Source organism: Sceloporus occidentalis, unplaced genomic scaffold (assembly GCF_023333645.1).
Source record: "Sceloporus occidentalis isolate IW3139 unplaced genomic scaffold, rSceOcc1.0.p SCAF_13, whole genome shotgun sequence".
NCBI classification, from domain to species: domain Eukaryota; kingdom Metazoa; phylum Chordata; class Lepidosauria; order Squamata; family Phrynosomatidae; genus Sceloporus; species Sceloporus occidentalis.
In genome coordinates, this window is record NW_028316993.1 from 10,661,601 (window position 1) to 10,687,950 (window position 26,350).

Sequence of the window (26,350 nt, forward strand, 5' to 3'; positions counted from 1 at the left end):
GGTGGTTGGCGCGGGGGGCGGGGCCATCGGCTGGCCTATCGGAGCGCTGGCTTTGCGCGCGCCTTGACCAGGCGGAGAGGCGGGCCGCTGAGGGCGGAGCGCGCATGCGCGGGTGGGCGGAGCCTCTGCCGTTTTCCTGGCGGGCAGTATTCGCGCGCTGTGTTCCGTGGCTCTCGGCTCCCGTTCGCTGCGCGGAATGTGGTCCAGTCACGGTGAGGGAGCGGTCAAGGGGCGCCAGGGCTGCTCCCACCTTGGCTGTGCTGCGGGCGAGGGATGATGGGAGTTGTAGTCCCCCTCAAGAGGGCTTCTTGGTGGCTCTGGGATGCTACCCTCCAGCTCTGGCCCTTCAGGTGTTCTGGACTTCAACTCCCAGAATTCCAGGCCCTTGGCCAAGAAGGTTGGCGCTTCTGGGAACTGAAGTACAAAACACCCAGAGGACCACAGTTTGGGAATCATGGGACTACTACAATGCACTGTGTGTGGGGCTGCCCTTGAAGACGACGCTGTGTCCAGGGAGACGGCTGACTGGATCCTAGTACAGGGTTCAATGGCAGCTCAAGCCTAAAAACCCATTGAGTGGCCTTGGGATGGAAAGCCACATGCTCCCAGCCTCAGGATGGCAATGGCCAACCCTCTGTGAAGAAGCGTGCCAGGAGAGCCCTGATAGGTTTGCCTTAAGGTTGGCGTGAGTCAGAAATAGAGGCACACGACAAAAACGGCAAATCTGAAGATGCCCATTGCCACAGATGCTGCGCAACGTCAGGAAGGAGCTCTTCTAGAACATGGGCACAGTAAGCCCACAATAAACTATGGATGCCGGCCATGAAAGCCTTCGGCTTCACAAGTGATGGATGCTTCGTTGAATATGCCTGAGCTCAAGGAGCTGGGGTGACATTTAAAAGGCGCTGCTTGAAGGACTGCCCCTCCAAAGGCCCACTGGGGTCCCTCCTCTGAGCTCTAGAGGGCCTTCTTCTCTGCTGTGGCACCCAGCCATGGACCCCCCTCGCCCCAAAGGCCAAGGGGCCCCAGCATTGCCGTTTCTCAGGCACCGAGTGGAAATGTGGTTTTCACAACAGCTTCTGGGGCCCAACTGGTTTCGCTAAAGCCTTGCAACACAGTTTAATTTCTTTGGAAATTGTTTCAGTTGTGTAAACCTTTCTTTTTAATGTGAAGTCGAAGGCTTTCATGTCATTTTGCTCAAACGCTGATGCAGCAGGTGGCCATGGGACATCTTTCCCATTCCCACCCACCAGCTGCCACAAGTAGGAGCTACTGTTGATTGAACCTATTCTGCTTTGTTCCAGGCCTATTCCCAATTTGCTTCCTATTCTGAATCTCAAGAGACAGAATAGTATGAGAATAGCTTTGCTGTTTTGTTATTTCTCTGTCGTCTCTTCATTTCTAGGTGGGTATGACAGTGCATATGGCGGAGGAGGAGGATATACACAGTCACCTGGAGGATTTGCATCACCTTCGGCAACGCAAGGCGAAAGAAAACCGGTATGTAGTTTGCCTGAAAAAGCTAGGGCTTCCTGTAGTTCTTGGAATGAGAATTAAGGTCATCTTCTGTGTTGTCTTGGTATCTGTAAGTGGTCTTATAGGATGATGTGAAAGTTGCTGAGACAAAAAAAAATCTTTCAGCAGAATAATATGATTATACTATTCCAGTGACTATGGCCCTACACAGACAGACCAAAATAAAGCTGCTTGAGGCCACTTTGGAAGTATGGTGTTTCAATGATGCATGCTTCCAAAGAGTCTGGAAGCTACACCAAAGCTGCATTCCAGTCCTTTGCTTTCTGAAAGCTGATTATATATATGTCTGTGTGTGTGTGTGTATAATATATGCATTCACATGCATGTACATGTATATATATGTATATGTCAGCTCTCCTAAAAGAGCCTCATTCACCAAGAAAGAAGAGTGGCATAATTCAAATGGTTATGGTTTGTCTGTGGTTCTTGTTTCAGGAATTCTTTACAGGTGTAGTTAAAAAAATTTGCATGGGTCATTTGACTAGTTCAGTGATGGTGAACCTTTTAGAGGCTGAGTGCCAAACTGCAACCCAGAACCCACATATTTATTGCAAAGTGCCATGTCCCTCTGGCTTTCTAGTAACAAACTCTGGCAAACTCTGAGCTGGGGCGACGGCACATGTGCCCATAGAGAGGGCTCTGAGTGCCACCTCTGGCATGCATGCCATAGGTTCGCCATCACTGGACTAGTGATTCTATTAATTAGAATACTGTGCTTTTCCTACTTTTGTGTAATTTTTCCTCTCCTTATATCTTCAACCTGAATTAAAAATTGAAAGAGTAAGTCAGGATTTAGAATTTTTACGTTTCCTCATTGCAGAGGTCAAGATCGCAGAATATTGTTCCTTGTACAGTGTCTCAGTTACTTTCTGCAGAACAAGCGGATGATGTTTTCAGAGTCCGAGAAGTTGAACTTTCACAGGTAAGTATTCTATTCCCTCCATCCATCTACAGAATGTGGATTGATTTGGTCTGTGGAAGTCTCTTTATTATTGCAACGGCTTTTTGGATGGGTTTACAAAAGTATTGCTTACATCAGGAATTTTATTTCTGGCATAAGACCTATATTCAGAGTGGATTAATTTGTGGCTAATAGATAATATGTAGAAGGTTGGAGTTTTAAAATGATTTTCAGTTGTTGCTAGTCTTTCAGTCCAGTCTGAAATTAAAGGCTGTGTCAGTAAATGGTTGTATCTGTTGTTTACTTGAAGGTCACCATCGTGGGTATAATCAGACAAGCTGAAAAGGCGCCAACAAACATTCTGTATAAAGTAGATGATATGACTGCAGGCCCAATGGATGTGAGACAATGGGTTGACACAGATGTAAGTATTTGTTGATGTTTACATGATGAATGAAAAGAACCTGTGTGATGTATTGCTTAGAATACATGAGTAGGGCTGGGGAAGTTCAAATATGCGCTTGATCATGAATCTTACTGGGCCACTATCATCAGTGTATTTTAAACTTGACAAGTTAGGTTTTGGAATAAAACTTCCAGACCAGTATTACAACTACTGATAGATGTACTGTATGAAGGATTCTGAGAAAGTAAGTAGCCTTTCCAAGGTCTTAGTTAGAAATAAATGAGAAAGAATGGTTCACATTATTTAACTCATATGTTCTGAAGGCTTACATGGAGACATAATTAAAGCACTTATTGCTAAACACAACAAAACTATTACAGTATCCTTCCCCGCCCTTTTCTTAAAGGAAGAAGGCAGTGAAAACATTGTGGTGCCACCTGGGACATACGTGAAAGTAGCTGGTCATCTGCGATCTTTTCAGGTAAGGGTCACAGAACTGAGGGATTTGAGAAAGAGAGCTGTCGTTTATTCAGCCCTTTGGCTGAACACAGGATTTTCCATCTCTTTTACCAACCTTTCTTCCCACAGGGCATGGTTTCCAGACCCTTCACCATTTTAGTCTCCCTCCTTTGGACACGCTCCAGTTTCTCAACATCCTTTTTGAATTGTGGTGCCCAGAACTGGACACAGTATTCCAGGTGGGGCCTGACCAAAGCAGAATAGAGTGGCACTATTACTTCCCTTGATCTAGATACTATACATCTATTGATGCAGCCTAAAATCGCATTGGCCTTTTTAGCTGCCGCATTGCACTGTTGACTCATCTTCAACTTGCAATCTATTTGGGCTCCTAGATCGCTTTCACATATTTGAAATATTTGAAGAGATGTCATATTTAGGATGGAACAAGCTAGTTTGCTGCATCTCCAGAGAATAGGACATGTAACAATGGATGCAAACTACAGAAGAGATTTCGCCTCAAGATTAACAGGAACCTCCCGACAGTGAGATCTGTTTGACAGTGGAACACACTTCCTCGGAGTGTGGTGGAGTCTCCTTCTTTTTAGGTCTTTAAACAGAGGCTGGATGGTCATCTGTCGGGGGTGCTTTAATTGTGAGTTCCTGTATGGCAGGGAGTTGAACTGGATGGCCCTTGTGGTCTCTTCCAACTCTTTGATTCCATGAAAAATACAATTTAGAAAATGACCTGAGGTAGAAAATCCTTCCATATTATCTTGGATAGCCTAAATATGATAGCAGATAAAATATAATACAGAACTGATCATTCTTATGTTTGAAGAATATTATTTGATTAAAGTTAAGCTGTGAATGATTAGATGCGGTAATGAAGACTAATGCAGTAATCATATTCCGCATCCCAAGAATTGGAAAATAGCTAACTTCGGTGTTGTACAGACCACCCGAAGGGGCGGCCTGTAGCCACCTCTTTCTTTGCCAGATCAGGGCTGCGGTCCTGATGTTGCCTTTCTGCAGTGCAAAAAGGAGCTGCAAAAAGTGGCTCCTTTCTGTGCCATGGAAAGGGCACAATAGCTGCTCGCGCCACGGCTTCTGTGCTCCTTTGGTGCTGCCTCATCTGGATACAGTGCCAGAGGAGCACTGCCGCCATTCAGGCATGTGGTGGGACATGTGGTATCACGCTGGCATGGGGACAGATTCGGGGCATGCAGCCCCTACTCCACCCCTATGCTGGCCTTTGATGGCGGTCTATACAGCCTCTTTGTGGCAATAAGGAACTTTTATGAGATGGTTCTGCAGGTTATTTATTAGAAAAGACAAAACTGGTAATATGTATATTTGGAGAAATTGTCAAATGAGGGTTAAAGAAGAAATGCAGCTTTTATAGAAAGCACATTTTTCAGATTCATTATATTTCTTTTAGAATGAAATTAGGAGGTTCAAAGGATAAAACGAATTATTGGGTGCAAAAGGATATTGAAAATTGGCAGTATATTTGAGTCAAAGTCACAATGCTGAAGTATTGCATTTCAAAAAGGAAGCTGTGAGTGGAGTGAAGGTGATGTGCGTGATTGATGGCAAGTGCGAGTTCCTCTACGGTAGCGGTTGGACATTTTTGTCGAATGTCCACATTCACCTCAAGGTTGTAGAAGAGTTATATGTATAAATACCCTAATGTACAGGTGTGCATTAGTTGGGCATTCAATTCGCTTAGTTAGTTGCAGAACACTGCCATTTAACACAAAGTTTGTGTAGTACAATTGAACCATAATTCCGCATGTGGACACTTATGTAGCTGTCATCTAAGGTCTCAGCCATAGTTGTTGTTGTTTTAAAGCTTATGAAATTAGTAGGGATGAGTCATATCTTGAAAACGTTTTCCCCTTTTATTGATGTTAATGTTTAGAACTCATTTTGAAAAGCGTATGTAGAGGCAATATTCACTTACTTATGCTCTGTTTCCTTTCTGACAGAACAAAAAGAGCCTTGTTGCATTCAAGATCATGCCGCTGGAAGATATGAATGAGTTCACTATGCATATGCTTGAAGTTGTCAATGCACACATGATGCACAGAAAAAGCAACATGGTATGTGTAAAAATAAGGCACATACCAACCCTTCTTTGAGGGCAAATAATAGCGAAGATTAGAGCTTTAACAAGAGAGTCTGTGCCGGTCTAATTAACTTGGATCTAATTCAGTGAAACAACCAAACTCCAACAGATTAATCTAAAAACTTGTAGTTGTTCTCCTTCAGTGCTAAATCTTATTTCTACATGTGCAGGATTATATATATATAGAGAGAGAGAGCCAGTGTGGTGTGTTGGACTGTGAGTCTGGAGATGAGGTTTGATTCTCAGCTCACCCATAAAACCCATTGGTTGACCATGGACAAGGCACACATTCTCAACTCAAGGGGAAGGCAATGGCAAACCTCCTCTGATTAAATGTTGCCAAGAAAGCCCCATGATAGGTTTGCTTTAGGGTCGTCATAAGTCGAAAATGACTTGAAGACACACAACAGAAAACAGGATTATATAGTTAACGTTTATTTCTCTTTCTGTATTTTAGTCTTCCATGAAGACGCCACAGTCACTTGGTATGACAGGGATGGGCAGCATGCCAAGCTATGGAGGAAGTGATGCCATGTCAGTGGGTGGGCTTACCCCACATCAGAGCCAGGTAGGCATTTCTTGAAACAGACAGGATATCCTGCTTTATGTTCTTTCCACAGTTGTTGTGTCTGAGATGGGTCACTCCTGATGCCTTTTATACTGAGACCTGAATCCAATTGTTCTTCCCAAGGAAGGAAGATACTCAGAATCAGTGCAGTCCTGAGCAAGTCACTATTTAAGTTGCATGCATTTTATAAATCTATTAAGTTGGAAACTCCTGACTGAATCTGTTCTCTTTACATGAAACTAAAAAGACAGGTAGGCACTATTCTACCTGCTTTATACCAGTTACTTTCCTGTGTACAGTTACTTGTGCTTGTGAAATTTATTGCACAGACTGGTCCTAATTGTAATAAGCACAAAATTCTAAAGCAGTGTTCTAGATATGGCACACCTGTGCATCTCCTTGAAATCTGTCTAACTTGTTTTTTAAAAAACTGGAAGTTTCTCCATGGGTAAAACTAAGGAGCTTATCACATGGCTTAATAATTTTAATTCAGGCTGCATCCTGATCTTATTGGAAGGTTTTTGCCACCAAATCTGCCCGAATACATCCCGGGTGCATCCCTGCTTCCAGGAGTGTTCTGAGAGCCATTTTCTTAAGCTAGAAAACTCCTGGAGTGAAAAGAGCTGCAGGGAGCGCTCCTTGAAGCAGGGATGCATTCGGGATGTATTTGGGTGGCAGATTCGGTGGCAAAAACCTTCCATTAAGATCAAGATGCAGCCTGGATTAAGCTGGGTAGAGGTAAAAGTGATTATTAAGCTATGCGATAAGATCCTAAAACAAAATTGTAAGCAGTTTCATTCAGTCAGTAAAGGTACATAGACAACTCCTGACTCAGCCTAGGCTCTTGTAAAAGGAGCTCTCTCTGGCTCCTATGAAAGCTGTGCTACCCAGGAGAAAAGAGAAATCATGGGGACTATGGTAGCTTCTGTGAAGTATCCCAGTAGAAAGAGATCAAGAGTGATGGTCCTGCATTCTGCCTGATATATCCCTTGCCATTTGACTGAGTCACTGATTCCATTTCTTTTTTTATGGAAGGTATTCTAGCACAGAATGTACTAAACTATAGTAGAATAGAGTAACAAAAGATAAAGATTTTGTTTGCTCTTAGTTTATTGTAGGCTGATACTTAGATCAATGCACTTCTTGCTGGTTTTGCCCTTTATATTAAATCAAGTGCAGTTTGTATGTAATAATTCGTAGATCAGTTTATCAAAATCTTGTATTCTACAAAATTATTTTTAAAAATACAAGTTGGATTATTTTGGACACTTCTTTGTTGGATGCTCTCTTTCTTAGTAATGTTGAACTGTTATATGATAAGAAGCCTATGATGTATTTTAAAATATTGCATGTTTTTTAGTCATTGTGTAAACTTCCATTTTGTGAGAGTTGAAAACTGAAAACAGTTTTTGCAGAGCTTAGTTTTAGAATCTTAGTTTGTTCATCCTAATGCATCCTATCATTGTGAAATGAATGGAATAATTCTTCTTCTGCTATGCATATTTCACAAAACAATTGTGAAATATATGAAAACCAATATTCCTGCTATTTCTGTTTGAATAACCCTGTTTGAATTTCTGCTTTTCAAGATCCTGAATTTGATTAAAAGCTGCACAACGACAGAAGGCATAAGCCTTCAAGATCTGAAGTCCCAGTTGCATAGTATGAATCTGCCAACACTGAAGTACGTACATAGAGGTAGCTGGGGCTCCTAACAGTAAAACTGCCTGTGTAATTAGTTTGATCCAACAGATATGCAGGAAATAGTTTTTCTTTACATTGTGCTATACTCACTGAAATAAAGTGATACTGATTTCTTTTTGAATTTGAAAAGTGGCCCAGTACTAACTGACAAGGTAAGTTTTTATTTCTAGCCAAAGACTTATCACATGTGGATCTTGGTTGGCCGCATCGACCCTTTTCCTAAAGCTGGAAGTGACTGGAAAGCATTTCTGTAAGGCTGTTTGTGGTGTCAAACAGCCCTTCTCCAAATATGCATTTGTACCCCACGGATGTTTCTGAGATGAGGTCTTAGCAAGCTACATGCATCCTACACGATTTCGATCCTGCCCCCACCATCCTGACTTAAATGGACTATAGGTATCTTTTGGCATCAAATAGTACCCCAACTTCTGTATCGCTCTGTCTCTTTATATTTAATAATAATAATAATAATAATAATAATAATAATAGGCTGATTTTTTAAAAAAGGATTCAAAAGGAATCTGTTACATACAAACATTTCCCCTCTAGCAAAATCAGGAAATAAAAATGCCAAAGGAGTCAAAATAACTACATTATTCATGGGTTTCTGTAAAAGCTGACCAACAGGCTCCCCCAAAAATCTCCTAACCCATGAATTTAGTTTTTGAAAATGCTTGCAAGGTGTAAGTAGAGGAATTCCGTGATTAAACAATTCATCTATTGTTTATTATTTTTAAATACAGCCATAAAAGAGCCATCAAACATCTCATGGTGTTACGCAGATATACACACAAAGCAATAACAAACAATATATATGATGATGATGAAAGGCAAGAGTTTAATTTGCCCTAGAAGCACTGACCCCCTTCTACTCTCTCATCCATCCAGGTTTCAGTATATGCACTAACATATACTAACAAATACTGCTGGAATTTTGTAAATTCTTTGGAATTGTTTTTCTTTACTTCATCCTTTACATCCTTCATTGTATGTGCCTAAGTTTTACCCTCAAAAATCCATAATTTTGGCCCCAGAACTTTCCCTTGACTTATAGTCGAGTATATACGGTATATCTTATTCCATTTTCTTTGTGGAAAGTGAGGAATATAGGTCCAAAACACACTGCAGAAATAATCCAGTTTGAGGCCGCTTTAAGTGCTCTGGATCAATGCTAGGAAATCTGGGAACTGTAATTTTGGGAGACACTTAACCTTCTCTGCCAGACAGGCTCTGATGCCACGATAAATTACTAGACATGTATACATGGCGGTGATATGTAGTCGAGTGTATACAGTAATACATGTAATCAGAACTGCAATGGAATTCAGAGCTAGCTTGTTTAAAATAACCTTTTTAGACCTTGAGTATTAGATGGTTTGGCAGTTCTTCTTTTTCTTCAGTTCAGCTTCATTCCTACTGAAGATAATGTCTTGTCTTTGAAGAAAGGGAGTAAGGCAAATGCAAAAGACAACTGTATTATATGGTAAACTAATATTTTCTTTTTTCCTTTCTTCCATCCAGGAAAGCTGTTGAGTTTCTTAGCAGCGAGGGACATATCTATTCCACAATTGATGATGAGCACTTTAAATCGACAGATGCCGATTAAGGCCTAGTTCAGTCATAATCATAGTTGTTTCTTGGGCTATGATCATGATAGTTGCACCAGGTTTGATAGTATTTCTGAAGGTCATGCTTGTGGACCAAGTGGATTCTATCTAGATTAGAAGAAGTTCATTTGTTGACAACACTTTAGAACTATATTTCAACTTTACCTGACTTCTCTTAAGTAGAGTAATCCTAGAAAAATGCTTAGAATTATTTTTTAAATAATACTTTGAATGCACAATGGCCATATTTCAAGTAACTTCCCATACCTCAAATAAAGCTATTTTCTGATTTTGCATTTGTTTTCTTTTCCTTTGCAAGAGGTCATATCATGCAATTTACATAGCCAAGGGTGTGTGGCATAGTCTCCATGGTTACAGCTGTGACACAACTGCATAGTTTCAGTGTCTGCTGCTGTCTTTAATTCTCATATAACATGATTTTTATTATAAAGAACAGGTCTGCTTGCTCTTAATCACTTTTTAATTGATTCTTATAAATGCCATGTAAGCTGTGGGATAGATAGGCTTTGCTCTTCATCAGTAATTTTTTATGCAGATATGGGGCTTAAACAGATGGTCCTAAAAGGGTGGCTTGATGCTGCCCTGGAGAAAGCTGGGTGGGGGTTGCGCCAACTGCTACCCCAGTCTGGCCAACTTCTACCCAAAATAGGAGTGGAAAAATCTGCTGCTATTTGGGGCAGAGAAAAGCCGCCCCTTGGCTGTTGGAGCTGGCTTTTCGTTGGCTCAGGGGCATCTAAATGCCATGCCCCTGAGTCGCCTTGAAGCTGGTTGGCGTGTAATTGCCTGTGCGGCTTCCAGGTGACTTGGGAGCGTGCCATGTATAAATGCCATACCCCAAAGCCATCTGTTTTGGCCCATTGAGACTACCAGGGAATATATTTATGTTAATATAACTGTTAAAAGTGAGCTGTGACTAAGATACAGTACACATACAATTAATCCTTATAGTTTTGACACAGGCAGAAGACATATTTTGAAATACCTACCTTGGGCCCCGAACAGACAAGCCAAAATAAAGCTGCTTTGGTAACTTTGGAGGTATGCTGTTCAAATGCATGGTCCCAAGAGGCCAAAAGCCATGCCAAAGCCACGCTTCAGCCCTAAGGACTGGAGTGCAGCTTTAGCACAACTTCTAGCCTCTTACAATGTGTGTGTCATTTAAACAGCATACCTTCAAAGTGACCCGAAGCAGCTTTATTTTGGTCTGTCTGTTCGGGCCCATATTTGCTAAAAATAAATGATGAGGGGCTTGGTTAGAACTGCAGATTAATCTAATTCCATACTTTCATTTTCATTCATTGTAGCACTTCAGCCAGGAATGTGACATTTATCACAGATTCTGATATCACATTAACCAAGGATCCTTCACTGTTTTGTCCTATTGAGACCTGTGTACTGTGTTCTTTATGGTTGTCTCTAGTTTATTTCAAACCCTTATTTTATTGATTCCAGGACCCATAATTCTGGAAGAAATCCTAATTTCAAAGTAAAGCATAAAAATGTAAAGGATATGACAGTTTCCTAATCCATGGTGTTCTGAAAACATTGGTGCTTTGTAGACGAGTGTTTCAGTGTTTTATAGCAGCTGCTCCCATTTGATGATCAATTCCTTTCACCTCTTCGTTAACGTCTTCATACACATGATCAGAATCATCTACAAAAGCTATGCATGAAAATAATTTATTTAAGATTGGGATACACAAAGTGTACAGCAGTAAAAACTGAACTTCAAAAACCTAAACAAGTAGTTAAACAATATAATGCAGCAACAAGAAAAAATGCTGCAGAACCATAGCAGAGCACCGAATTATCAAGAATGAAAAATGCTCTTAGGGGCTGTACAGCTAGCCTAAAAGTACTGTGCCACCCCTGGATGTCCAGGGTTGGGGATGCGGCAACTGGACATCACATCCCCAACCCGTCGGGAAAAGAAGCTCTGAAAGGGAGCTTCTTTTGCCGGTGCTACATAAGGGTTGCTTCGCGCCCTCATGATGCTCCCTGTGTGTGGTGCTGTTTGTGTGCCACGCATTAGCAACGCCGTAAAGGTGTGCCCCATGTAAACGGCGGTGCACCAAGATGGCGCATGTGGTATGCGTTAGGACTTGGAAGTGTGCAGATGCTCCGCTCTACCAAGCCTTACTTTTGGCCCTGGGCCGGCGCAAACCACCAGTCTGTACTGGTTCTTAATTCTGCTTGGGCCTGACTTATAAACTCCTTTAGTGACAGGTGTGTTTCCTCTAGGGCAGTTTCACAAATAGGAATCGCCATAGAAAAAAATCCCTGGCTTAAATAGCCTGCTGGTGATTTGGAAGGGGATGGGAGAGAATACAGAGTGAGACTGCAGAAGCAAGACTCACTGGGGAGATGGTTGTTGCTATTAAAGGGAATACATACTAAAACTTCAGTTTCTGTGGATAAACCAGCTGCAGGAACTTGTTCACACATTTAGTGTCACCTACGCTGTAGAAATGCAGTTTGATACCACTTTAAGTGCTTTAGTGCCACCCTATGGAATTGAGATTTGTAGTTTAGTCCAACCCCTTGCCTTGCAGGAAAACACAAAGCACTCCCAAAAGAAGGCCATCCAGTTTGCTTTTGAAAAATTCTCACCACATCACCAGCTACCTGACTTTCATGTGTGGCTGCTGAAGTATGCAAAGTATGTGATCTATTTCTGAGTTGTGATCCCTCCCCCCTCCTTTTGATCTTTGCCTTTAAGTTATAATGTGGCTGTTTTGATATGTTGAGTGTTTCTAATCTACTTGCTCAGTAAGAAGATTACCCATAAGGAGTGAATCTGATCATACCTGTAACTTGTTCGCAGGGTTTGGCAGGCTTCTGGGATCTTTGAGGTCTGTATTCAGTGATGTACTGATTTGAATTGGTCTGGGGAAGGTGGTCTATACTTCTTTGCTTTGGTTTGCAGAATGGATGTTTTGCAGAGTCTTGACATATACTGAACTGGTACAGGAAAATAGAACCACAGGTTAATTTATTGTGATGACAAAACATTTGAATATGCTGTTGGTATCTTATGTTCTTCAAGCAGTGATGGGTGGACGTATGCTCTGTTTTGATTTGATGATGTTTCCAAAACCCATGATATACATACAATTGGAGCTTAATAATTCTGAGCTTAGAATTTTTTTGTGAGTACCAGAATTGAATGGACCTCCACAGTTTTCACACATAGTCCCTTCCTTGCTAGCTCATTCATTTCAGCACAGCATATTTAGTGAGACAACAGCATTTTGTTGCTGCTGTTATTAAATAACTGAGCATAAAATGTCCATGTTGATGCACAGCAAATCACTCAGAGACAAAGATCTAGACATTGGCCAACAAGTAGGAAGCTAGAAACAAGAAAGATTCTTAAAGCAAAAATTGACCTCATCTTAAAAGGGTATGCATAGCTGATATCAAAGAATTAGAGCAAACCCATGTGTTGAATATATGTATTCATATATTCAACACATTGAATATCTGTGTTAGACCAAGTCAAGAATTAGAGTGAGCCCATGTGTTGAATATGTGCACACAATTGGATTTAACCCAGCCATGTAAATATAGGAATAAGCATAATGCAAACTATTCAAATCATGTTTCTGGTTCATGGTGTGGGAAGCAAATGCAATTGTAAAAAGATATTGAAAAGTTGCAACAAATGAAAAAACAAGGTGACAATATTTGCCTGCAGTGCCCTCTCTGATTTCAGTTTACTTTGTTCCCACTGACATGCGGAATATAGGTTCTCCTACAATTTCAGAAAGAGCTTTATTATACTGAAAATGATTTAATACCAAGTGCAACCATTCAAAACCAGCACACTCTTCAATGTTATAGCTCAGGCGCTATGGCCTGCTATTTGAATCCTTCCATAATACATTCTAGGCCTTTAACCAGAGCAATGCCAGCACCCTCTGGGGAGCTAAATTTGGGTACGATTAGATTGTTGAACAGTTACAACCACTGCAATCTCTATTAAACCTTGTACAGTTAACCAGGTGCTTTTCTCTGTATTTCATTGGTGGAGGCAATACATTGTGGTAGGACATGGTCCTTCTCTGCTGTGGCATGCTATTATGGAATAGCCCCCCCATGAGGTCCATCTGGGGCTAATGATGCTGTCATTCCAGCATCAAGTGAAAATATTGCATTTTATTAAACCCTTTGGGGCTTAAATTATGTTATCCAATTTGCACATGCGCTATCACTGGCATTTTAAATTATTTCAACTGATCTTAAATTGCCAACTCCTTAAGTAAAAAAATTAATATATTTTTTGTCTTTTTTAAAAATTGTACTCAGAGGTCCTCAGATATAGGTTGGGATATAAATTTTTAATCAATGAATCATCCACTCTGTTAATATTCCTGGTTTGTGTTCATATATCTGGCAGCTGCACCACTTTCTCCACTTTGCCCTATTCCCATGACATACCTCGGAGGTCTCTTCAATCTTCTTCCCTTCTGTGCTGTTCTGGGAACACTTATCGAGTGTGCAGTCCTTTCGCTTAGGGGGTCTTGGAGGTGGTTCATTGCTGGGCAACTGCTTTAACAGTTCATAATAAAAGGTCTCAGTCAGCTCTTCTACATTGGAAGTGCTGTTTGGAGTCGTGGGCTTCACTGGGCCACCAGTGAAGAAGAGAGAGATGTCCAGCCACTTGGGTGGAATCTCAAAGGTAAGGTCTGGCTTGTTTGCCAGGCTGACTGTGAGAAAAGGCTCTTTGATCTGGGCCTCCAGGGTAAGAACAGAGAAGCTGCTTAGAGGATCAAGAGCATTTTCACTGGCAACAACCTTCACCTGGCAAGGCAGGTGGAGGTGTTCAATTGCCTCAGGAAGTGTGTATTTTCTACTGTCACGAACGTTTTCCACAAAGCCAGCTTCCAAAAACAGAGGCACCTGTATTTGCTCTCTGTCTTCATCTCCATTGTCCCTGTAGCACACCAACGTGTCCATCATTGAAGTACTGCTGGCCCGCGCAAGGCTGTGCAACTCTAGCCGATCCCCTACGCTGAACAAGGGGAAATCATCATCATTGCTTTCATAGTCCTTTGTGACCACTACTTGCAATTTCTCAGTTGTGGCTAAAGCAAGGGCCAACTCTGAAGTAGAGGAGAATTTGCGTGGACATCGCCGAAAACGGCCTTTATAGGTGCTAGAGATGAGGAAACGGCCTGCATGGGCCTTGCTCTTCCAGGCTGTGGCCAGAATCTTCCACGATGACACTTGGTTGTGAATGTAAATCCTACTGCCCTTATATAGGTTGGAAATCCAGTCACTCTGGAAGACAGGTGGACATTCTGGAGTCGCAAGGATCTCAGCCTCCACTGGCAACACTTTGTCCATCATCAAGACTTCACTCAGCATCAGTGGTTTGATGAAGTGGATTTGCTGTGACTCTTCTGTGATATCAATCACTTCAACATCCAGCATGGAGCTAATCTTCACAATGTTGTTTCTAACTGGAAGAAAAAGCACTGTATTGAGAAGGAATGTCTAAGGCAAGGCTGGCCCACTCATTTTGTGAAGTAAGGCAGGCACCTCTTATTATCAGACATCTTGAAAATAAAAAAGGGACAAGTACTAGAGTCTAAAAATGCATGCCTGAAAAAAGAAAGAAAGAAAGAAAGAACCCAAAGCAGGTGTGGACAAACTGTGGTTCTTCAAGTGGACTACAACTCCAAGCATGATGGCTAGAGCTGATGAGAGTTACAGTCAAACGTCTGGAGGGCCATGCAATTTCCATCCATTCACTTAGTATGAGGATGGGGAAGCTATATACTTACAGTGCATTATTGCTTCAACTTCATACACAGGATACAGCTCAAACTCTCCGCTGCCAATTTCAGCACACTTCAGTCTGCTCCACCGAATGGCTGCTGACTGCAAGACTTCCTGGAGCGTGTAAAGCTGTTGGTGATGGTTGTCAGATGTTTTGGCCTTGGAGAATGAGAGTTTTGAGGAGAAAGATTTCTTCTTGTTTCTACATGGCTCTTGGCTAGGCTGAAAAAGACCTGAAGGACAGGGTTTGCAAAAGCATAGAGTTCATATTTAAATTTTATTTTCCGAACCTACATGTTGAGAAACTGCACTAGGACTTTCAAGGTGAATTGCATTGAAAAACACTGATACATGGAATGCAAACCATCAGAAAACTTTACAGAGTTTATTAAAATATTGGTTTCCCACTCTATACTATAAGATCTAATTAATCTTGGCCTACTAAAAAATTTTCGGGTTTTTTTAAAGTATGTATAAGTGGTACCTAATTGTTGCTCCAGTTAGTAGGACCCAGAGCAATTGATTCAAATTATAGGAAAAGAGAGTCCACCTAAACATTGGGGAAAAAACCCTTATGGCAAAAGCTGTTGGACGGTGAAACATACTTACCAGAAGAGTATTGTAGGCTCCATAGAGACAGGCCAAAATAAAGCTGCTTTGGGTCGCTTTGGAGATATGCTGTTTCAATGATGCATGTGTACTAAGAGTCCAGAAGCTGTGCCAAAGCTATGCTCTAGTCCTTAGGACTGGATCATGGCTTTGGCGCGGCTTCTGTACTCTTAGGATGCATGCGTCATTTAAACAGCATACCTCCAATGTGACCCGAAGCAGCTTTATTTTGGCCTGTCTGTATGGGGCCATAGTCTCCTTCTTTGGCAGTTTTAAACAGAGGCTGTATGGCCATATGTCTGGAGTATTACTGCATGGCAGTGAGCTCTTTTGTGATTCAATGTAGATTTATAAATATAATAAAGCTATTGGGGATTCCATTTAATTATTGATGGCAAGCTTAAAAATAATCAAATCCCTGATAGTTAAATCTGTGAAATCAAGGTTCAACTGTTCTTGAAATACAGTCAGCCCTTATACACAGATTTTTTTATACACGGATTCAAGCATCTATGGTTTGAAAATGTTCAAAAAAAGTATACATTTCAAATATCAAACCTTGATTTTCCATTTTTTATAAGGGACACCATTTTGCTATGTCATTATATTTAATGGGACTTGAGCATACACGGATTTTGTTATCCATGGGGGATCTTGGAACCAAACCCCAGTGTATAACAAGGGTCTACTGTATGTAATATGTTATGCAGAATCCTTTATTTCTGAGTAAGTGCACAGGATCCTAATTGTGACCCAGGCCATATATGTAAGGAGGTGGGTAGGGTAAATCCTCTTCTTCCATAAGAAATTGTGAAGGTAAAGGTATCAATTACCTCTGTAAGTGTGGAGTAATTCCAATCCAAATCAGAGGCCTTGTGTTTTTATTTGGAAATAATAAAGAAAGCAGGGGTCAGTTTTAACATTGTGTTTACCTTTACCGTTGTGTCTAAAACTGGGTTACCTAGGACCCAGTGTCACAGCAGTTCATTACACATGGAATGTACAAATACCTTTAAAACTCAGTGGGAGCTCAAAAGTGTGTCCATGTTCCACGCTTTTGCAATTGACATGCTGAAGCTGAATATCCACAATTTTCATCAGATCACCAGTTGATAAACAACACTCACTGCCTGAGAGTTCATAGACAGACCCTACGGAAAATCAAGATTCTAATCATTTTCTTGGTTAAAAGATAAATAATTACATTATATACATATATACATACATACATACATAGATAGATACATACATAATTAGTTTCCCCTTTTATACAGGTTGAGCCTCACTTACCCAGAATTCAGAAATCTGAAATACTCCAAAATTCAAAACCTTTTTCATGGGTGGCTGAGATAGTGGTATCTTTGCTTTTGGATAGTTCAGTGTACACAAACTTTGTTTCATGCACAAAACTATTTAAAATATTATGTATAAAATTACCTTCAGGCTATGTGTACAAGGAGCAGCAGAAATAAGCTGAGTACAAAGGTGGAAAGTTGGAGGAGGAAGGAGAAATTGAGACTTGAAAAAGCAGGATGACAGATCAGGACTATCTCTGCCAAACTGGGACAGCCGGAGGGAGGGTGCATTAAGTGCAGTGAAACATACACCCAAGTAAGTAAGACTTGCAGCCTAACAGTATAATTTTCTCCTCTTCACCAATATATAAACAGGTACCCTAACAGATTTCCTGCATGGCAGGGAGTTGGACTGGATGGCCTTTGTGGTCTCTTCCAACTCTACGATTCTATGACTCTAATCACAAAATCACAGAGTTGGAAGAGACCAGTTTTCTTATGAATAATGACACTGCATTTAGGGTGGAAATATGAAATGCACAGATATAGGATTAGGGACACCTGGCTGAACAAGAATACGTGTGAAAGGGATCTAGGAGTCCAAGTAGACCACAAGTTGAACATGAGTCAACAGTGCGATGCGGCAGCTAAAAAGGCCAACGCGATTCTAGGCTGCATCAATAAAAGTATAGTGTCTAGATCAAGGGAAGTAATAGTGCCACTCTATTCTGCTTTGGTCAAGCCTCACCTAGAATACTGTGTCCAATTCTGGGCACCACAATTCATAAAGGACTTTGAAAAGCTGGAGTGTGTCCAGAGTAGGGCGACTATTGTCAACTCAGATGATTTATTTTTTAAAATTTATATCCTGCCTTTCTCTTAGTAACAGAAACCCACGCTACAAGTTCCAGGGCTATCATCCTACCATAGAATCATAGAATCCTAGAGTTGGAAGAGACCGCAAGCGCCATCCAGTCCAACCCCATTCTGCCATGCAGGAACTCTCAATCAAAGCATCCCCGACAGATGGCCATCCAGCCTCTGTTTAAAGACCTCAAAGGAAGGAGACTCAAGGAAGGAGTTTGTTCCACTGTCGAACAGCCCTTACTGCCAGGAAGTTCCTCCTAATGTTGAGGTGCAATCTCTTTTCCTCAATAACAGATGACTTTGGAATACAGACAGTCCTGCATATCCAGAAATTCTTCATCCACGAATTCAACCATCCACAGCTTGAAAATGTTTCTAAAAAGCATACCTTGACTTTGCCATTTTATATAAGGGATGTCATTTTGCTATGCCATTGTATTTAATAGGACGTGAGTATCCATTAATTTTGGTATCCACGGGATGTCCTGGGACCAAATCCCAGCAGATCCCAATGGCCCACAGTACCCATTCATCTCTAAAATAACTTTCCTGGCTCTGAAAGAAGTAAACTAATGAGAGGTGTGCAGATCGTGACACATGGTCCTCCACTCTTCCCACAAGCCACTATCTAATGTATGAGACAACCACCTCTGCCTAATGACTCCCTACAACATGGCTTAGCATTCTCCATGTTGGCTGTGTCTTCTGTTTTGAACCATTTCAATGCTTACCCTCTGTTTTCTGCTGACTAGAGAAGGAAAGAGAAACTCCATCAGGCCTGCAAGGCAGCAAATTCCTGTGTTACCTCATCTTAAAAATTCTGGCAGTTTCGGTCTCCTGCAGCCTTTAACACAGCAAGGGAACATCCTATTTTTACCCTCCTAGGCCGCTTGCTGAAACACCACCCATTTTCAGTGTCTAAAACCTCTGTGATATGAAATCTGATTTCCTCCAGCCTTACTTCTGCTTTATAGCTTCCCTCCATCTTCTGACATATGCTGAAAGAAATGCTTACAGGAGTGGATACCGTAAAATGGTGCGAGCAAGTTAAAACCAGAAATGACATATGTTTAGCCTGGGGAAAATTATATAAAAGGCAATTATGAGAGTTATCTTCATATTTTTGATGATCTGTCACATAGATTAAATGCATTTGTCTTCTGTTGCTCTAAGGAGCCCAGAACCAGTGAGTTAAAATGTTATGGTGAACTCCCTGATGGTATGCAAGAGAACAAATTACTTCAGAAGATGCCCGATCCTTCCTTCTTAAGGATTTTTAGTGGAGGTTGGACAGCTACTTATTGGGAATGCTGTAATAGTGTATTTCTAGCATTGGTAGGAATTTTTTTTCCTATGTTAACGGTTAAGAACCTGCTTCAATCCAAGGTAAAATTCAGTTGCAGAGAACCTTTTAGGGGTATACATTCTAGTGATAGGCAGGATCAAAGGCAAAAGGAGAGAACTAAAAACACCAGTATATATTTAGTACCTAAAACTCTTGCTACTATGCCTTGGGTACGCCTCTGCATACATAACCCTGGCCATCAAATGCCAACCCAAAATTAAGATTTCCTAGCTCTTCAAGAAAAGGGAAGGGAAGGGACTCAGGGGAGGGCAATGGCAAACATCCCCTGGACAAATGTTGCCAAGAAAACCCCACGATTATGGCCTTAAGGTTGTCAGAAACAACTAGAAATCACACAACAACAACAACCACATCCTAGTACTTCTGTTGAGAAAACCAGAACATGAAAGGATACAGATTAAATGAAATTTAAGTTACCCTTCTAAGAACAATACAGCTTAAAATGTTAAATGCCACTAACTCAAAATATTTTCAAACAAGCATTTATCTAGTCCTGCATTAATCATGTTGCTTGGAAATGATGATGGGATTTGTAGTTTTGGATAATTAAGTTTTTCAGATTTAGGAATATCTGCATATACATAGTGAGATATCTTGGAGATGGGACCCACGTCTAAACATGAGATTCCTTTATGTTTCATATATATCTTATACACATAGCCTGAAGGTAGCTTTATACACAACATTTTTAACAATTTTGTGCATGAAACAAAGTTTGTTACAGTTGGCTTGCCATATCCATAGCTTTTTTTTACCCATGGATTCAACCATCCGTGGATTGAAAATATTCCAAAAATATATAAATTTCAAAAGCAAACTTTGATTTTATAGTTTTTTGTGTTGTTTTTTTTCAGGCTACGTGGCCATAGCCTGAAAAACACACACAAAAAACTATGGATGCCAGTGATGAAAGCCTTCGACTTCACAAACTTTAATTTTGCCATTTTATATAAAAGACATCCTTTTACTGTGACATTATGTTTATTGAGACTTGATTAGCCACATATTTTGGTATCCACAGGAGTCCTGGAACCAAACCCGGGGCAAATACCAAGGGCTCACTGTATCCTGAACTATCAGAAAGCAAAGGTGTCAGTATCTCAGCCAGCCATGTGGATGATTTTGGAATAGTTCAGATTTTGGAATTCTGGAAAAGGGAGACTCTATCTTTGCATTCGATATCATACCCACTCCATTGCAATTGCTCTCAAGTGCTAGATGTGGTCCTTCAAACAAAATGTCCTACAGTATCCATCTTGGGTGTCTTCCTTTAATTCCTCTAACAACTAAACTTGTCCGTTGCAGCTTCCCTTCCACTCATCATGGTTCCGAGTAGAATAGGTCCCATACAGACAGGCCAAAATAAAGGTGCTTTGGGCCACTTTGGAGATATGCTATTTAAATGATGCATGCATCCGAAGAGTCCAGAAGCCACGCCAAAGCCATGATCCAGTCCTAAGGACTGGAGCACAGCTTTGGTGCAGCTTCCGGACTCTTAGGACACATGAATCATTTAAATGGCATATCTCCAAAGTGGCCTGAAGCAGCTTTATTTTGGCCTGTCTGTATGGGGCCATAGTATCATTCAAAACCACTTATGATTGTGCCCTCTGAATAGTGTTGGTGAGCACTACTTTTTCTCTATTAGCAACATAGCAGTTCATCCCTCTACCCCAACAGTGGCCATCATGTGCACTGGCTGCACAGAGCAGCACCAACGTATTGTAACAGCTTTCCTTTAAAGTTGTGGTTTCCAGCTTTGTAAGGACTTTGTGAAGCCATCGTCACATCTCATAAAACAACTCAAGCCTAAAGTTCCATTACTAATCTTCATTCCCACTTGACATTGGCAAGAAAGAAGCAATCACTCGTGCCTACCTTGGAAGTAGACTCCTGAGTAGATCTTCACCACTCTAGGCAGGGAATTGACATCCAGATTACAGATATAGCGTTGGAAGGAAACAACAGAATCCATAACTCTTGTTACAGATGGTGCTTGTGAAATGCTGAGCTGCAACATGGGACCGTTGAACTACTTTTGTGGAAGTTCAGCTGTGACTTTCATTTCCCCTTTTAAGTGATCTGTCTAGGCTGATGATATCCCCAGAGATAGTTTAGGGCTTAATATGGAGCAAGAGAAAAAAGGCCAGACACAAGAGGCGCCAACTCACTATAGTGGTTTTGTGTCAGTGATGACAGTTATACAGAGAAAAGGCAAATGGCATAAGGACCAAAAAGGCAGATAGGTGGAATGGCCCTTGATTTTAGATGTCTCTATACTAATGCAAAGACTGTGGAAATTAAGCAGGATGAACCTGAACTCTTAACACAGGTACAACAAATTCCTCACTTGCCTTGCTGTTAATTTCATTGTTCAAAAGGTGGAATAGACAATCGATATACCGGTATTAGAGCTGATGCTAACCAACAGTGATGATCTGGTTAATGTGGTGGAAGTAGCAGGTGTCAGGATGTGCAATTCAGCACAGTAAGTTGTGACTGGATGAAGGTGTAGCAAATGGCAGGTGTAACCAGAATAAGGTAAGGTTACAATTAGTAAATGAGAGAGCAATTGGCCCATTAGGCCAGGTGGCTATCATAGCCAATCTGCAGACTACAACTGCTTTGCAAGTCTGCTGGGTTTCTGAGAGCATATTGGTAATGTTTGCTTTCCATGCTGTTGGAGCATACAGGGAATTGTATGCTCTCCATACTGGCTGGCTTTGCTCTCTGTGAGGTTACATGCTGCAGGACTGGTAATGCTGAACTGACATGCTGCTATATTAGAATCTATGCTATGCTTTATTTTTGCCTTTTTTGTACTAAGCCATTTGTACTGTTTTGCTTCAGTTTTAAGACTCTGCTAAGTAAAGCTACCTTTTTGTTAACATACCTCTAAGACTCTGCTGTTGTTAATTTTAACTCAATTCACATCCCAACAGCAGGACCCTTAGGTAGGGTCTCAGCTGCCAGATCCTAGAAAGCTCTCAAAGTGTTGCTACAGACCAAGGAAGAGAGCTATCATGTGAAGAGGAAGTCGTCCAAGCAATGGGTAATACAGCCAAGAGCATAGCCTTGTCATAGTAGTAATGGCTTGAGTCCAACCTATCTTCAGGACCACCTCCTTCTATATAATCCTCCCTGCATGCTTAGATCCTCACTGAGGAATTTGTTACAGCCTTATAAAACAAAGCTGTCCACGACCTCCCAAAGGACTTTTTCAGCTGTCGCACCCAGATTGTGGAATGGCCTGCCGGACAAGATCTGTCATATTACCACCATAAACAGCTTTTAAAAAGCTATAAAGATGGATCTCTTCCAGCAGGCCTTCCCTGAATAGTTCCCCGGCCACTAGAAGAAATCTAACTGCTGAACTCCAACCTCACCTTAGCCACGGTCTATTGTTTTTTGTATTAATTTTTAAATATGTTTTAATTCTTACATTATTTAATAGTATTTAAGGGGGGGGGGAGATTGAGGGTTTTGAGAGAGAGATCAGATTAGTGTGGCATGACTTGTTTTTGAGAAACCCATGCTGACACTTTGTCTCTGCACAGGGAGAAGAAGAAGAGCTTTGCCTAATCTTTGACTAGGTGAATTTTTAAACTTGGGTAAGTATGGGCCTGGATAGACAGGCCAAAATAAAGCTGCTTCAGGTCTCTTTGGATGTATGCTGTTTAAGTGACACATGCATCTTAAGAGGCCAGAAGCTGTGCCAAAGAGGCGCTCCAGTCCTTAGGACAGGAGAGTGGTTTTGGCGCAGCTTCTGACCTCTTAGGATGCATGTATCAATTAAACAATATACCTCCAAAGTGACCCGAAGCAGCTTTATTTTGGCTTGTCTGTTCAGGCCCTATGTTTGTTACTTGAGAGAGTGGGGCATCTGTGAGTCACTTTGTGGTCAAGAGGCTGGTTAATAAAGTGGCAGTGGAGTTAGAATAGGAACATTGGTTCTTACCTGATATATGTCCGTTTCCAGCGGAGAAGGTTTGATCCTCCTGAGAATTGAGTTGCTCCTCCCATGAGCTCCTAGAGGCAGGGACATAATTAAAATAACAAAAGGACCTCCCTGCCTCCTCATGGGAGAGCTAATCCCAGAAGGCCCACTTGTTAGCCAGTTTAAGAAACAGCAGGCTGTGGCCGGAGGCATCTATACCAACTCTGTATCTGTGCGTTGTTGTTTTAGCAGGAGAGGCAGTGTGCAATCCTGTGTCCCTCTGACAGCATCTAGGGTGGGGAGGAGGATCGAACCTTCTCCGTTGGAAATGGATGTATATCAGGTAAGAACCAACGTTCTTTTTCCCAGCAGAGAAGGTGAGATCCTCCTGAGAATTGGGATTTACCAAAGCCCCCTTAGTCTGGGGGGAGTGCTGTGTCATAGAGGAGGAAGACGGGAGCATGCGTTGGAGCACTCCCCTGCCGAAGGTCTATCTTGTAGTGCCTGACAAACGTAGATGGTGTCTTCCATGTCTTAGCTTTACAGATCTCTGTCAGGGGAGAGCAGGTGGCCCATGCTGCTGAGGTGGCGGGGCTCCTGGTAGTGTGCGACCACTCCGTCTGGTGGAGGTAAGGCCAAAGTCCTGTAGCAGGTCGCAATACACTCTCTGATCCATCGGGCCAGGGTTGAAGGAGACATTCCTTCCCTTCCTAGCCTGGCTGTAGGAGACAAAGAGGGCCTCCATGGCTCTGAATGGTCTTGTCCTCTTGATGTAAATACATTTGATTGCTCTTCGGACGTTGAGTGTGCCAGATTCTCTCCAGCTCCCTAGTTGGGTGTGGAAAGAAGGATGGTAGAAGGATGGTATGCGACGTATAGAATGGAGGGTTGATTTTTGGAATGAAAGTTGTTGGGTCAGTGCGTAAGAGCACTGAGTCTGGTCTGAAGATGCAGAGATCATCCCGAACTGAAAGGGCGCTGAGCTCCGATACTCTGTGGGCTGAAGTGATGGCAGTTAGAAAGAGTACCTTCTATGACAGGTGCTTCAGGGAGGCCTCTCTCAAAGGGATGGTTAGGGCTTTGAGCACTGTATGAAAAACCCAAGATGGGAATCTATGCCTTGTTGGGGGAGCCAGGTTAGTGACCCCCTTGAGTAGCCTACTTAAATGTGGATTGCCAGACATTCTGGCTGCCTCTTTGGGAGGAAGGATAGACGTTATTACAGCCACTTGTCTCTTTACCCAGGTCAGGTAGTAAGCCCAATCGCAACGCGGGGAGCGACGGGGGCTCTGTACCCAGTGGGAGAGAGGAGGGTGAGGGGCCTCTTGAGGAGGGGCCTCCTTGCCGGTGGTATGGAGAGCTTGCCTCTGGGGGCCCCCAGAACCGGTGGAGTGGAGGGAGAGATGGTGGTTCCCTGGGTCCCCTTCCTTGGACAGGGCGACTGGGCTCCAGGGGGCTTCTGGGTCCTCCTCTCCCCCCTGACAACTCCCTGTGCCGGTGGAGGGCTGGAGATAGAGGTGGGAGACCTCCTGGGTGAGAAAGGCCCTAAAGGCTGCAGCCCACTCAGGGAAGAGGTGGGATTCCTGCTGGGAGGAGGGAGAGGGTCCCCCAGTACTCACTGTGCCAGCCTCTCTCCTCAGTGACCTCTTCAGTGGTGCCGCCACAGTCCCTAACCCAAGATGAGTCAGGCGGGGGCGCATAGCCTCTGGCTCTGAGAGGGGAAAGCCCTCCTCTGGCCAGGCTCCATTGACCTCAGTTGACTCCAGGTCAGAAGCCAGCCGCGCTCTGGCCAGAATCGGGGAGAGTGGCTGGGGTGGGGAGTCCAAGGCTGAAGTTCTCTCCATTGAAGGTGGTAAGGTTTTAGTGGAAAAGGTGAGATGTTCCTGAAGAATGATGAAGATCCACGCCCTGCAAGCAGCAAGACAGGAAAAGAACTGGGCCTTCTGGGATTGCCCCTCCCATGAGGGTTCAACTCCTTGCTTGGCCATGGAAATCCACTGGTGATCTTGGGAGAGACGCACTCTCTCTGCCTCAGAAATCGCCATGGTAGCTTTGCCTTAAGGCTACCATAAGCTGGAAACAACCTGAAGACATACGACAACAGTGTTTTTGGAACCTTCTGCCATGATGGTCACTGGATACCAATACAACTCTTAACAGCCAGTGTATTTTCCTGGATTTTCTTAAATTTGATTCTGGTTATTGCAGTTGCTTTCAAAATTTGGTTATAACTTTGGTTATTGATTGGTCTTGTGTTTATGATTTTAAAAAGCACTGCAATTAGCCTTCAGTTATTCATTCAAAGGAGAACTTTAGGTTAATATATGAAAGTGGAAACTGCACAAGATCACTTGCTAGAGTGCAATGTAAATGTTGGGAACATTCATTAAACTCTATTTGGCAAAACAGTATTTTTATTTACAGTGTAGTAAAGGTTTACAGGTAAAAAGCTCAACTGAGCGTGAAAAGGCCTATTACACAAATGTACAAACGTCTGTATAGAGCCCCACACCTTTCACTCCGCTTCCTCATGCCCAGTATCAGTAGGCTTGGCTCAAAGACCTAAAATTAATAATTTGCATTATCCCAGGGAGATGAGGGGTCTAAGAGCAGCAAGCAGGGAAATCCTAGCAGATGTCTCCTGCAAAAACAGTCACTTTTTAAAAAAATATTTAAAAACCCAGCAAAGAAGACCTCAACAGCTTTAAACTGGTCATATTCTGAAGAGCTAGGAACTGCTCTATAGACTGGAAAAAGGTTAACTAAAAAGAACACAAATAAAATGACTGAGGATCTATGCATGGAATACCAAAACCTATGAACCATTTGTTGTCACAACTGAGTATATGATGTTATATAACCACACAATAAAGAAACAGTATCTTCACAAGAGTCCCAGATATACTGTAAGATGAAAAAGAGAAAAGCACACCGTGCAGAAATGAAGTAAGTTCTATCCACGCCACTGACTTCCAACATGGTAATATACTGTGTTTCATTTTTCCCCCTGCAAGCAACAATTACACTGGTCCCCAACCTCTGTCTGGCCCAGTATTTTGAGGGGCAAATGCAATTTTGGACAGTGGTAATCTTTCTGAAACCACAGGCAAAACTATCTGGGTTATACACTTTTTGTAGAGTTCTACTTATTTCAGGCAA

The 26,350-nt window shown here is 42.1% G+C and overlaps 2 protein-coding genes across 2 annotated transcripts; one reads left to right on the forward strand and one right to left on the reverse strand.

The window, feature by feature from the left end:
• The first annotated feature begins 112 nt into the window (after positions 1-112).
• Positions 113-9,608, forward strand: LOC149304931 (replication protein A 32 kDa subunit-like). The gene is made up of 9 exons (XM_089478759.1): positions 113-212; positions 1,406-1,500; positions 2,357-2,458; positions 2,748-2,861; positions 3,250-3,324; positions 5,294-5,407; positions 5,891-6,001; positions 7,591-7,685; positions 9,227-9,608. Exons 1-9 carry the CDS (start codon positions 197-199, stop codon positions 9,309-9,311), a joined length of 807 nt encoding a protein of 268 aa, XP_089334885.1. The 5' UTR covers positions 113-196; the 3' UTR covers positions 9,312-9,608.
• LOC149304932 (protein THEMIS2-like) lies at positions 9,571-25,236 on the reverse strand. The gene is made up of 7 exons (XM_089479157.1): positions 24,433-25,236; positions 21,133-21,265; positions 16,737-16,877; positions 15,123-15,350; positions 13,774-14,798; positions 12,141-12,294; positions 9,571-10,996 (listed from the first exon to the last, which is right to left on the reverse strand). The coding sequence occupies exons 1-7, from the start codon at positions 25,234-25,236 to the stop codon at positions 10,902-10,904; spliced, it is 2,580 nt and encodes an 859-aa protein (XP_089335283.1). The 3' UTR covers positions 9,571-10,901.
• Between the last annotated feature and the right edge of the window lie 1,114 nt (positions 25,237-26,350).